Here is a 14916-nt window from a genome sequence, read left to right on the forward strand (position 1 = left end):
ATATACAAATCTCATATACGCAAAATGAATTAGAGGGTAATTTAAATATTCAGTAATAAAAGGGCTAGGATCTTTAGGAGCAGTTTTTATAGCAAAAACCGGAAGAAATAGGTGCTAAAAATAAGGCGAAAAAGGAGCATGGTGCTATTTCCCCCAACTACTTTCACAACTACTCTTTTTTTCTAATCCAAACAAATTGATAGAAATTATATACATTTCTGTAATATATACATACACACAAAGAGGAACTGCATAATTTATACCGCTTGCCAAACATTGTTAATTTCATCAAGTCTAGGAGGTTCAGGTGGGCATGTCCTGCGGCAAGAATGGAAGAAAGTAGGAACACTTTCAAAGTTTTAACTGAAAATTCAATCGGAAAATGACCGTTAGGAAGGCCTAGACGCAGATGGGCAGATAATACGAGATATCGTATTAAGATAGATCTCTCAGAAATAAGAGTATAAACTGGATTCATTTGACTAAGGACAGAAGTCAATGAAGGGCTTTTGTGAACATGGCATTGAACCTACGGGCTCCATAGAACCATACAGTTATATAGGCCATAGAGCTAGAGAGAGATAGAGATAGAGAGAGGGGGAGAAGTAGATTATACTCCTATATTATAGCACGGCCAACAAGAGATGATCTCTGACGTTTCTTATCACATGCGGCGGGACATTGCAGCCCCTACTTTGATACCAGTGTTACCAACCACGATCACTCTGTCTTATACCATTAATTAAATTGCCACTACAGTTGCACCGAAAAAACCTTGACACGCGAGTAGTGGCAATGTCACTGCGAGCTGTCAGAGACGTTCTCTTACTGGATGCACGATAGCTGTCAGGACATAGAAGAATAAAGCTGTTGTACTTAACAACATTGAGGTCTTTAGTCGTTAATCGTTTGTTTCTATAAAACATCTTTGTAGTAGCTAGAACTTACTTATAAAGGTAAATTTACAGAGAATAGTTGGGGAAATTTCATATTAACTTTGAGTGGGAACCCAATAGATCTGAGAAATAAGACAACATCCGAATTTTTCTGAAGTATGAGATCAAGTACTTTGTTTGTTTTGTTTTCTTCGCAAAAGCATCAGAGAAAGGACAAACTGCTTGAGTTGGTCAAAATTCTCTCACAGGAAGACAACACAATTAATGATCCCTAGCAAGTAACGAACGGGAAATTCAGAAGAATCAAGACTGGTTTCTTTGTGGGCAACAATGTGATTCGGAATAATCAGAAGAATTTTCTCCGGAGTAGGAATGAAGTGATTCGCAATATCGTATTCGTTACTGATGGACTATCAGATCCTGTACTGGAAATATGTCAAACATGTTAAACGTTTCAACTAAAGGAATATAGTTTTAATTGCTTAACTGCATAACCCACGTATATATACAGTGACTGGTCCGTAACCATCAAGACAGTATTTTTGAATTTAACTTTACATTGTATTGAAATTAGTGTTTTCCAATTCATGCATCTTGCCCAATACGGGCTTCTTTCCCTTACTTGTGAGGAGGAACATCAAAATACTCAAAAATACATTTGTCCAATTATGTCTGTGGTTTCATCTAGGAATAACTGACACATCAGAGTCCGATATTTTCCGCATGACTCTTTGTAAGGTTTCGTGGCTCAATATAGTGTCTTCATTGGTACGGACGTTCATGTGAATTTTTCGAATAATTACCTGAAGATTGATTTGCCTTACCGAGTGGACACAAATCAGTATTACATTCTTAAATTTCGTCTTAAAAAAAAAAAAAAAGAACTTGTTGTTCAAAAGACAATCCATAATAGAGACCATCGGAATTTTTAAAAGAATTTAGAGAATATAGCTGTGAAAAGCGGAGAAAAGGGGACTAGGGACAGGACAGATTAAGGGGAAAAGAGTCCGAAACAGTAGCATCGTTTCAATTTTGCCAGGGAAGGAGAAGAAGATGCTCCACCAACATCAGAGTTTCACATTTTTTACAACTATAGTAATATGCAATCAACTTGAACGTATGGACTTCTCAAACTCAGTGGGACAATTGCCTCCTGCTCTCCATAAATGACATCTCTTGGATAAAGGATCAAAAAAGGAAAAAAAGAGTGGTGGAAAAATTTTCTTATTCAGATGCAACATTTGGTGCAATCGGTACTTTAGGAGAACCCTTTCTTGCTAAAAAAAAAAAAAAAAAGTCGCTTACATAAAAATCCTAACCCTACTGATAACAATGAGTGTAGTACCCCTGACTGGGGGTCCTATAGTCCTATTGTTACGGCTCTGGGTAGTAGGACTTCCTTTAAATTTCGGGACGAAAATGCACATAAGTTTGTACGTGAGAATAATAGGACTCTATTTCTCAGCCCCACTTGTAATAAGGCCCCTGTTATCCAACCACGTTTATAATGAAGCCTTTGTTTCCCAGTCCTGCTTGTAATGGGCCCTTGTTTCCATTTAGATATCCATTAGGTCCATAAATTAGCATACACCATATATTCAAACCTACAAAAGGCGACATTTTGTCGCTGAAAAAGGAAGCTTGACGTATAAAGGGGCACTAAAGCTTGACGTATAAAATGTCCCTTTCAATAGCTTAGGGCCCTATCAAACTTAAATCCGGCACTGATGTATCCGCCGATTACTTTGTTAGTAATTGTTCACTTATTTAGATAAATAAATACATACAAAAAAATTGAGTTCCGCATAACAAAGCTATTTATTGCTATAGTTACAATTTTTAAGCAATTAGTGGATTAAATATTAGAAATCATATTTTAATTTTGAGATGATAACAACAAGGTTTCATACTGTTTCACTGTTCAAGAAAACATATAGTCAGTCCTCGTGTAAGTGGAAAGTCATATTTTATGGTTATCCAAGGTGACCAGAACTTTTACTTTCAAAACGGGACGCATACGAATCGGCGGCCGGCGGGGGGGATTATATATATATATCTGACTTCCACATTGCATTTTGAGACTCAGCAGTGTTTCCAATTTACAAAATATACAAGTACGAATGATAACACAGCGTTTCTAACTTACAATACTTTTAAGTACTTGAACACTCAGAATTCGAACTCAATTTCCACTTGAAGCACAGAACACTCAATTCCCATTTGAACATTCAGAAGTTCCAGACACAGCTGAACCTTCCCAATGACTGTTGGTACGGAAGAGTGTAGAATTTGCATTGACCATTTATATTTTGAATAATAATTACTTGACACCTGGGTAATTTTTGCTTAGAAACGGGACATTTAGGCGTCCCGTTTGCGAATCGGATAAAAACGGGACAACGGTGGAAAAAAGGGACTGTCCCGGCTAAAACGGGACGTCTGGTCACCTTGTGGTTATCAGAATGTTTAGCTGAATTTTAATAGTTAGATTGTATAGGTTGGTGTACTAATGTTAAGACTTTAATGAAATGGATTATTGTTAGTCGCAATAACAATACTTACAGACAGTCTAATATGAAGAATGATTACAGCAGAATAGTACTAATTATCAACCTATTTCTTACATTAATTTGTCTCTGCTTTGTATTTTGTGCGTAGACTGAATATACTTACAAGGACGCCGATCCTGGGAGGTGCGGGGGCCCGGGCCCCCCAAAGCTCATGTGGGCCCCCTCATTGTATTTATGAATATACAATATTTGGCATAATTTGAATGAAATTTGTCTTAAAATCCTCATATATACCTTCTGCATCTGAATGGGACCCCCAAATTTGCAGAGAAATTGGTAGCCTTGTATACTTGTGTCGAACTGCAGATTTCTGCGAGATATAACATTTTATTTGCGGGATTTGAAAACTTTGCCTATTTCCTGTTATCGGAGTTATTTTAATTATTTCAGTATCCATTTATATTACTAGATATTCAAACTCAGTCTAATTAAAGTTTAGACACGATACTATCCATGTTTTGCTCAGTGATGGACCAGTAAGTAAATTATATCAAGTAATACATAAATAATTTAACTTGTGGGTCGGTTTGTCAGAACAATATTGCTTCCAATTACGTCGAGAAAATTATGCACGACAAAATTTGTATATCTTATTATTTAAACATAAATAACTTGGATAACATTTCAGTACCTGTTATGTTTAAATGAATAACTTAATTCGTGTTTTAGACTGAATTATTTATACTTCCCATTTCAAAATAAATGAAGATATTCTGTTCGCAGTCCGCTTTTCTTCTGTTCCTAAATATGGTTCTCTGGGACGCTTCACACGTCAGCTGTTGACAGTAAACATGGCTGCTACGGGATTAAGTTTTCGTTGGTTAGATATTTTAGAAAAAGAATTTGACAAAGCATTTGTGGACTTGGACATGTTACTTGGTATGCATAGTTAATGCTATATTATGGATATTTGCTATATAGTTATAATGTCATGTGATTTGTTTTAGTAAATATGTAACTGTTTAAGAAATGTTTGTAGTGCCGGTGCAATAGTGCATTTGTCAACAAACTTAATAAGTGTGGTTGCAAATGAATTATCAATCGGGTTTGCCAAAATCAAGGCATGTATGGACGTTCGAAATGTTCATGGTCTGTTTTACGTATTACGTATGGTGTTACATTATTTCCATGCAGGGACAAAGAGTATAACATTACCGGAAATATGTTTCCTGTCTGCAAGTAGAAAGCAACACATTCTTTTTCGTCAATTAACAATTCTGAAATATTACATATTAACTAGTTGGGTTATCAAAACGCTTAAACGTAATCATCACAGGAATTATTAACACCAAAGGAAATACTATCATGAAATTTACGTAAATATTGTTTAAAAAAATAAGTAAAAAGTGGGCGGCACCATTTATAAGAAATGGAAGCATATGTACAGTATTTATTGTAGATTTTGAAAGAAAATTATTCAGTATAACACCCGTAAGAGTGTTCTTAATAAGTCAGTATGCTGTACATTTGCATTATTTACGGTTTACATTCTACGCAAGCAGTACGTACAATGACCTGTATATTATATCGATTACTGGTTGCGACCAGTTCCGTGTTATTGCTTAACCTGTCACGTGATCCGGAATTAGATCAGTAAAATTTGCACAGTTGAGCAGGATTTTACTAAAGACAATTCGTTTATTGGCATTACTGCTGCATCGTCGGACCAATTTGAAAATCGAGAAAAAAGTACCAAAATGTACTAAATTCCATTATATTTGGTTGGGTTACATTAGATTACGTTATTAGGCATGCAGTTTTACTATACGGATCCATAGTATAAGTAGGAATAGGAGTAGGAAATAGTAGTAGTAATTGGTTGGAAGCCCTGAAGATTGGTTAGGTTCTGTTCTCGACTTGAAATGGGCAAATTAAAGACTTGTCCAAATTTTTCTGTACGGATATAGTATACATGAAGCTGCATCAGTTCCCGAAGGAGCAGGACGCTCATACTTTTAGGGATTATTCATTGAGTATGTACGAACTTACAAAGGGGGTAACAAAGCGACTTTTATTTACTTATCGACTAATACGAAAATAAAAAAGAACGTACCTGTATTTTATATCTGCATGTGTAGTGCCCTTATACTTTATCTATGACTATGTGTGTGGGGGGGGGGGGGGATTTAACGCATTCGCATGTGTTGTGCACATGGATACTTCTTACTATTGCACTACGTAGAAAATTTAGGGTATTTCATGTAGAAGTGGTAATAGAACACAGAAGAAACGCAGATCATGGGGTTCTCATGTATACTATTACCCTCCGCGAAATAGTCTATCCACCTCCACTTACAGTGTCCCTTACAACATCCAAAAACAACCAACAAATACAACCACTTTCGTAACTTTTGCTATTCCCCTTACCTGACTTTCACTCATTCTCCCTCGCAAACTGAAATAATTATCCAATTGACCCGGTAAATTTCCTAAAATTTAGGCGATACAGCACTTCACCCCGTTTATTAGTTCAGTTTTTGGAAATTAAATTAATTAATTAACACATTTAAATAATTGTGTCTTCGTTATTATAACATATCTAACTTTATACTGATCGAATATATATTTATTTTCTGTACTAGCTGAATATACACATTCTTCGCATGGGGGCTGTATTTGGAAGTCAACGCCTGTGGAAGTATCACCATTCATTTCAGTGACCGCGAAAACTGTGGATTTGACACTATCAGTCATTTTGGGCTATTTTTACATGCCTCGGTATGTCCTCCCCCCTTCCGCTGATCCCCGGCCGGATACAATGGAAGCTGAATTTACAAGTCATCGCTAATGGAAGTGTCATCTTTGATCTAAGCGTCCGCGAAAACTAAAGATTTGACACTAATATCAGTCATTTTGGATTACTTTTACATGTTTCGGTTTTTCTTTTGTAAATTTTATTCAAGATTTTAGTACAAGGCTAATATCCAAATATTTCCAGTTTTCCGAAGATCCAACATAATCAAATCTAATGTACAGCGGGGGACACTTCTAAATGGTACACCTTAGCCGTAAATCTCCATATGGCTGTACCATTTAGAAGTGTCCCCCGCTGTACAAAGTATAGCTTTTATTGTAAATTTAATTAGCTACAGACATTCACGAATTTGTGCCTTGTTCGTGAAAATATTCAGAGTAACTTCGATTTATTTTTCGTGTTTTAGATAATCATTGCATCTTGTTGTTTAAAGAGTATATTTGATCAAAGGAGAATCAATAATTTGAATTTAAATCAAATAACATGAAAATCTGGACGCTGTTCTGGCCGGTGTTGACCCCGATATTACATTTGTTGAGCTGTTGTTCTAAGCTGAGCTAGTACTGAAGTGGCCAGCTTTTCTGTTCGTTAAATGAGATTGAAATTTCACAATTTTTTCTATGTTCTATGACTGAATTTGTTCTATGTTATTTCATCGTCGTTATGTATTTTTAGGTTCTTAAGGAGCATTTCAAAACTACAGAAATAGAGGTGTTTTACACAGTCCAGACGAGTAACACTCAAATCTGCAGTTGCAAGTTTTAGAGATATGTATATGAGGGTGTTCTTCCCGAAAGCAAGTACTAGCCCGTTTACCGAACAGATGAGGGGGACACAATGACATTAAAACAGGAATAAATTGGACAGTTGAATCGGCCATTTTTAAAATAGGATGTTTCATTAAATTAATGTGGCATATATTTCCCTTTAAACAGTGACCGTTGTTTTGCCCTTTGGTTTGAGTGGAGTGCGGCAGTGAATTGAGAATTAGAATTTAAAACTTAATTGCAGTAGTATTTATAAAATTATCATTGTATCTATCTTCGTAATCACTAATTGGTGTTCTAGGTAACTGACTAATAATAATGAAATAAAAACTTACAGAGTTCATTCTTACACTTACATTCTTTCTTCACTCAAGTAACAAACGTAAATGGTCTGAGAAATGTGATAACAGTAAACACTACAAGTAAAACGACGTGCTTTACCACTCTGTTGGCTGTTGTACGCTGCAATTTAAACTAAAGTACATTGTGTTGTACGTCCAGTTGTAAGAGTAGGTCCTGAGGTTAATGTTATACACAACTACTCTTTGAATTTGCAACAAAAATGTTCTTGTTCCATTTTGGAGTGTTATAACCAAATGGTTAAATACTAGTATAAAAGTAATATTACACTTTCACTCCCTTATCTATTGACACAGATAAAGCCTTAATGAGCAATCAACAAAATTGGAAATTGCGCAAAAAATGTTGTGCAACGTCGCCATCAATACCACAAGCATTTCGACTAATAAAAACAGTCACCAAAACGCAATTCGTTTTAGGAAAAAAAAAACAACAACAAACAAAGTAATGGATGGCAAATGCATTTTCAGTTATCGCTATTATGTGTGTACACGGGCGTCATTAGAGAGGGGGGACGGGGGAACATGTCCCAGTGATTAATTTTCTGTGTTTTGTCTAACTGTAAGATTGTAAAATCAAAACTGTAAGAAAGTAGTTATTGGAAAACTGTAAAGAAACAAACTTACAAAAAAATATAAATATTTCTAGAAGTTCCGTTTTAATATCGTGGATAGGCATTTGACCAATCAGAGATAAAACTTGTTTACATTTTCCAGTTTTAACCAATCACAAACAAGCATTTGTTTACGTATTTTAAGGGTGTCTACTACATATCTTAGTAACTGTTCTTTTACCTTTCTATAAACGATCCTTATATTTGCACTCGCATTTTAGTTACTGTTCTTAGTTGCTGTAAGAAAGTCTTGTTATATATTATTGTGTACCACAATGTAATCAAACAAAATATTTAATTGAATTGGAAAATGTATATAAAATAGGCAATGTATGCAGTTTGAATATTCTTCAGGATTCATAATCCAATGGAAAATTTAGAGTACCTTGACTTCTACAATGCAAATGACCGGCTATGATTTCTAGAACTAGGAAGATGCACAAAGAATGTTGACATGACGGAAAAAAATCATATAAATACTACCGGATTCTCTTCCGAGGATTGGAAGTTGTATTTTGACGTCGAGACTTTGTGAGTCAGAGCGTTCATTATTAGTTCTTCTGCTCCGTCATTCTGTCCATCAGAGGTTCTGCTTATCACCGTTACCAAAAGTAAGTGATTATGCATTGTCTTCTTAAAATCTTACCAGTCTAAAGTCTCTAGTCTTAGGCCAGTTTTAGACGAAAGCATTTATCGTAGCATTTCTCGTAGCAGATGTGCTGCCAAAAATCTCGTATAATATTCTATGGCATCAAAAGTATATTGTGCTTTTACACGGTAGCACTTTGATAAGCATTTTGTGACGTAGCAAACAAATCACTGGAGAAGAGCGCAATTATGGCTCCAAAACTAAAAACAGATATTTCAATCACTATTTCTTCTAAAGTCCTTTTTCGCATATGGTTATTATGATACAAAGGACTTTTAACGGTGCAGTTATACTATACAGATCCATAGATTTTAAAATTTACAGAAGAAATTTCTAATGTTTTAATAGAGTAGTGTATAAGTAATGGAAATATGGTGTGCACTTACATCTGAGATGTGTATTTATGTGGAAATATAGAAATTAAAGTCGAACCTGAAATGCACGTAATTTTCAATAAGATGCCATAAAATTTTGGCAAGTCTGTAATTTGCCCATTTTTTATCGAAAACAGAACCCAACCACCCCCTTCGGGACTTCTAACCCATTTCCACTACTGCTGCTGCTGCTGCTGCTACTACTACTACTGCTACCACTACTACTCCTATTCCAACTACTACTACTACCCGTTCCTACTCCTACTCCTATTCCTACTATTACTACTACTACTACTACTCTTACTATTACTACACCTACTGCTACTGTTACTATTACTAAGTACTCCTCCTACTACTACTTACTTCTACTACTATTACTCTTACTATTATTACTACTACTACTACTACTACTACTATGAATACACCTACTACTACTTCTCCTCCTCCTCCTCCTCCTACTACTACTACTTATACTATGGATCCGTATAGTAAACTACACGTTACCACCTCTTAAAGTGAACCTGCACCGGAGAATGCAAGAGCACACCAATAAATGAAACGAACAAGTTTTTTTAAATGAATTTCTGTGTGTATCCGTATAGTGAAACTGCACGCTTTTAACTTTGTACAAACAAGGATGTTCCTCATAATTTTTAAACAACATAATAATAGTATCCCTACTCCAACTCATTTTTCTTCACTACAATTCAATTTCCCACACATCGCTTCCTTTTAACACACCACGGCGCTGCAATCGGAGCAGAAATGCTGGGGAAAATGCTACGAAATAGAGCAGGTAAGAACGACAAGAAATGCCATAGGATATGCCATGGCATGGGAAATGCTATAACATTTGCCACTTTACACGGTAGGATATCGATGATACGATTTTTGCTACGATAAATGCTTCCGTCTAAAACTAGCCTTAAACTCATACCAGTCCATACCATGCTCTGTGATTATTCAATTATTCAACATCAGATCATTAAATTCTTATTTTAAATTATTTTTTTGTTATCGAATTTTATCTCTAAATTTCTATTCCCATGTTTATAATTAATTTTGAGCTACGTTTTCTACACCCCCAAGACGTGCATTATTTCAAATTTCTTCTCGGAGGAACTGGGTGGATGTCAAGCCCATTCAGTAATTTCATGTATGAGAATGGTCTGGGGTTCGCAACCCAGACAAAAGGTCTCCGTTTGACATGCATCCGGGAATTTCTAACTGCCTTTTACGTCACAAAATCGGTCACGTTTAAGGTAGATTCCGAACCTATTTTAGGGTTTCACAATATTATTTATTATCATACTAGCAGCGTTCACCCCGCTTCGCTGCGGTCACCCCGGAACGCAATAAACTTTGTTACTTAGATAATTTTTACTTTTTCGCTTTCAAGTGATATGATAAAAACCATAGAAGATTGCAGTAAATCTTAACATTATATCGCCTGTCATTTATGTTAACCCGCCCCGCTTCGCTGCGGTCATCCCGGTGCTGGCATATTGTAAAAGTGTCTGTAAAAATAAGCAAATCAATTAAAAAATTTTAAACAGAAGATTCAAGCTATTTTCCGCTGTATATCGCCTGTCATTTATGTTAACCCGCCGAGTGACACGGTCATGCGGGTTGCATATAAATACGTTTATTTTTACCTATGATGAACTAATAACAAAGGATTTGTACGTTATGGACACTTGAATGGTCAATTATCTCAAGACACTGGTAATTAAAAATTAAAGTGATATGATAAAAACCATCTAGGGTCCAAATCCTAATAACCCCCCAAAAATGAAAGAAATTGGTTCAGCCGTATTAGCGTGATGAGCGGACAAAGGATTTTGTACGTTCTCTTTTATATATATAGATAAATTGTTACAAGGATGAGTGGTCAGTGTGCTGGTTGCGGATATAAGAAGACAATAACATAACAAGCCATTGAGAAACAAGAATCACAACGAGCCAATCAGGATCGAGAGTTAATACCAAATTTTAGTGAGGAGGATAATACAAACAAGAACCAATAAACTAGAGAATCATTAGTGAAACTTTAAGGATGGAAACTACCACGAAAATGACGTCCATAATGAAAGGAATTTCAAAGGTCCAAAGACCAACAGAAGTCAAAAGGAGCGAGTTCGTCATGAGGAAATTTACACTAAGTTTAGAAATTCGCAAATAAACCGTGAGAAGGAACATATGACATTTTTAAAAGGTGTAGGATTTAAATTCCAAGGATTCAAATTGTAAACGTGAAATGTTCTGTTTATATATATATATGTTTGCTTTGTAAATACTAGAATGGAATACAAGTAGGCTATGCCTTACAAAGGAATGGCGCTTATAAGTTTTATTTCGGTGCAAAATTTCATACAATTTCCTAAATCCTGTTGTTGGCAATGTCGCAGTGGAAATTTGCGTAATGTCAGCACTTTCTGCTCCTTGTTAATAAGCCATAGATTACAGAGATCAACGATCTAATCCTTAGAAAAATTTGCGGAATGTCGTTGCACCGAATTAATGTTATCTTTACGCTTCGTCCCAGCTTGAAACCAGAATTACGGCAATGGAAAACGGTGTGTTAACCACATGTTACACAATTAATTAATTGTTTGAACAATATGCTAAGACGCTCAGGAATTTTAACCATCATCTCACTTACGTTAAAGTCTGATTTTTGAAAATTCTTTGCACTTAAAAGCTTTCGTCTTTCCACTGAAAAAGGCCTCAGGGGAGTCGAAAGTTTTTAAGTGTAAGAAATTTTAATAAATCAGAAATTGGCGTAACTGAGATTATAGTTATTTGAAGATCTAAAGAATTTTATTAAGTGATAAGACGATCTTTATAATAATTATTAGTGATAGAATAGTAATTATTGTGTAGTGCTCGCGCCATTTCCAAATTCAATGATTCATTGTATTGCAAAGGGTTATATATATATATATATATATATATATATATATATATATATATATATATATATATATATATATATATAAAAGACTAGGTGGGGAATTGAAGCCGGATGTTCGGTTAACCATGATCGATCGATGTGTTGACCACTACGATCCTTAGAGAGCCATACATTCTTGAAGTCGAAACTTAGCCACTTAGGCTACATGGACTGTTGCACAATTACTGTTGTCCTTCCTTGAACAACACAGCGTCTACGTTACAGAAATATACTGTTACAAGAAACCGTGACATTATTTTTCATTGCTATATTCCATACTAAATTGGAATTTATATTTTATTTCCATAAAAATTATATTAAGATAATATTTTTAAAGGGATAAATAAATTCCAATGAGAACGTAATGGTAATTTCAGCTAAATACACACATCTTATAGAGCAGTGAGCAGTGCTTATTTTCGACAATTGTTTATAATAATAATCAGGGTTGGCTGGTTTAAACCAGCTAGTTAAAAAAAAAAAAAAAAAAAAAAAAATGGTTTAAACCAAAAAACAAAAAATGTTCGTAAAAGTGTAAGTGTTTGTAAAATCTTGATGAACACACATTTGTGAGTTATCACGTTTCACTCCCGTATATTATTCGTATTATATTCAGACCTAATTCCCCATTCATTACTCAAAAAGATTATACTACAAAAGCAACTTTTTTTTTTTTTTTACAAGTTTTTGAATGTTTATTTTGTGATTTTTTTGTAGTTGTTATTATTATTATGTAATTGCAATCGAAGAAAAATTCTAAATATTGTTTCGTTTCAATGTTTACTATGGATAAAATACATCGAAAATGCGGTACTTTTTGTGTGTGTGGGGGGGGGGGGGAGTCATACAGATCCCACGAGAGGCATTTAGTGAAATAAGTATCTTTGGTATCTATTTATGTATAAATGAGTCTGAGCCAAAGTGGACTCAAATAATTCGTATCTTTATTCACTTTTCTTATTGATATGCAGATTAAGTCGGGGTATTTCTTTAATTTGGACCAATAAAAGTCGTTGTTAACTAACTTAAACTAAATTAGTTCTTCTGTACTCCGTAGTACTTTGAAATTGTTCATATGTAATTCTGTATAATGGTTTCACTTGTGCAACTGTTTATCTTTTTGTCCTTCTGAAATGACTCTTGACAGTTATATTAAGAAGCATGTAAAGATCAGTACAACGTATTTTTTTTTTTTTTTATCAAGATTCCTTCGTGAGTGAGTCGGCAGACGTATCGCATTTGTGGCCAATTAGTCCTGGTTCCGAGTTCAAATGGAGGACAATTTCTCTCGGATGTAACTCGAGAAGCGGTTTTTATTCCGCTTTAAGCTTATGTGACCCCTTCCAGCATAACCCGGTTATTCCGTAATAACATCAAGGCGAAACAAACTTATTTCTGTCCATATATGATATATAGAGCAAATCATTTAAACCATAAAAACCTGGTTTAAACCAAAAAAACCGTTTTTTTTTAAATAAAAACCATGGTTTTTGCCAACTCTGATAATAATAATTATTATTATTATTTTCTTCAATGCTGTATTATTATAGTTACTTCTTGTTATTCAGACTTAAAGTTGTCGAAGGTGTCACATCTGATACATTATTTTCTTACAGCCGATTTAGATGCAGAAGACACCGATTTGTTGTATACTGCTCGTCAGAAGATGTCAACTCTGAGTTCATGTTTTGCTCAGTTAACCCACAAGGCACAGACCATTTTTCAGAATAGTGCAAAGGTTGAGGTAAGTATTTTATTATAATTAGACTGTTATTTTGAAGCCTGACGATTTACTTGCTTCCGGATGGCTATTGTCGGCCTCTAGTGACAATTTTCAGTATAATTTAAATAGTGTGTCCCGAGCACGAAACGTATCTGTTCTTCGTTCTTAGCTAAGCCCTGTAATTTCCATATAGAAGACCCGCACAGTAGTCTTGTCCTTTTTGTCCTGTTCTCTTTTTAAAGTTTTCCATAAGCCATTGAAAGTGCAATACCCGTTTCCCAGGATCTTTTCAGAGGTTTAAAAGACATACAAATCTGTGGAAGATGCATCCGGTGCCTTCACTGGAATGTTAATAAAAGGATTTTTTTTTTCGTGCTTCCGTGCTATAAAATGGGGCAAAGAGGTGTGTGCGTGTATCAGAGTTCAGTTCAATAGTTTTTTTTTCTCTCTCTTTAAATAGTTACACGCTGAATCTAGCGGTAATCATGATCATTCTCTAAAAAAAAAGTCATTGCTTTTTTATCCTTGAGTTTTATCATGGAAATATTTTTATCCTTGAGCAGTAATAACTCGCGCTAGATTAGTTGCAGTCACTGAGAAGCATACACATTATCCAAACACAACTTTAAATTTTCATTTTCTCCTTAACAGGAATCTCAATGTGATAAAGCAACAATTTATAAACTTCTTGGTGATGTTTTGGCAACTGCATATCCACTTGTAATGTTTATTTGTGGACGTATCACAGCGAGATACTAGGGCTTTATCTTTCGTAATTTTGTGTAGCGACATGTCACATTCCACGGGAATTTCGTAAAGTTTGCGCACAAGGATATTTCTGAAGGGTGAAATAAACTGTTACTTTTGGATCACCACCATGTTGATATAGACGTGGACATATCGAATCTGACTATATCTTATACGATCAGAAGAGTCAGGTAAGTGCTAAGGAAATATGAACAAATTCAGCGTGATGACGATTACATTGCACAGTACATTTAACACCGTGATTTTGATTTTCCGTTGATAAGAATAATATTGAATAACTACAATATTAATATTATATATATATATATATATATATATATATATATATATATATATATATATATATATATATATATATATATATAGATATAGATATAGATATAGATATATATATATATATTCCATGAGTATTATTCTGATTTATGGCTAATTCTTATTACAAAGGTTTAAACCAATTGGATACACTGGTATGAACTCATTTCTCCTAA

The 14916-nt window shown here is 34.8% G+C and overlaps 1 protein-coding gene across 1 annotated transcript in view; it reads left to right on the top strand.

Annotated features, from left to right (window-relative positions):
* The first annotated feature begins 4218 nt into the window (after nt 1-4218).
* LOC145686648 (Golgi-associated PDZ and coiled-coil motif-containing protein-like) overlaps nt 4219-14916 on the top strand; it is a 116998-nt gene continuing 106300 nt past the window's right edge. Inside the window, exons 1-2 of the mRNA XM_081760129.1 lie at nt 4219-4345; nt 13554-13681. Of these exons, the coding sequence (XP_081616255.1) occupies nt 4258-4345; nt 13554-13681 (216 nt within the window). The 5' untranslated portion in view covers nt 4219-4257. The remainder of the gene's footprint in view (nt 4346-13553; nt 13682-14916) is intronic.

Source organism: Thermobia domestica, chromosome 5 (genome assembly GCF_964235325.1).
Source record: "Thermobia domestica chromosome 5, izTheDome1.hap1.1, whole genome shotgun sequence".
Lineage (NCBI taxonomy): Eukaryota > Metazoa > Arthropoda > Insecta > Zygentoma > Lepismatidae > Thermobia > Thermobia domestica.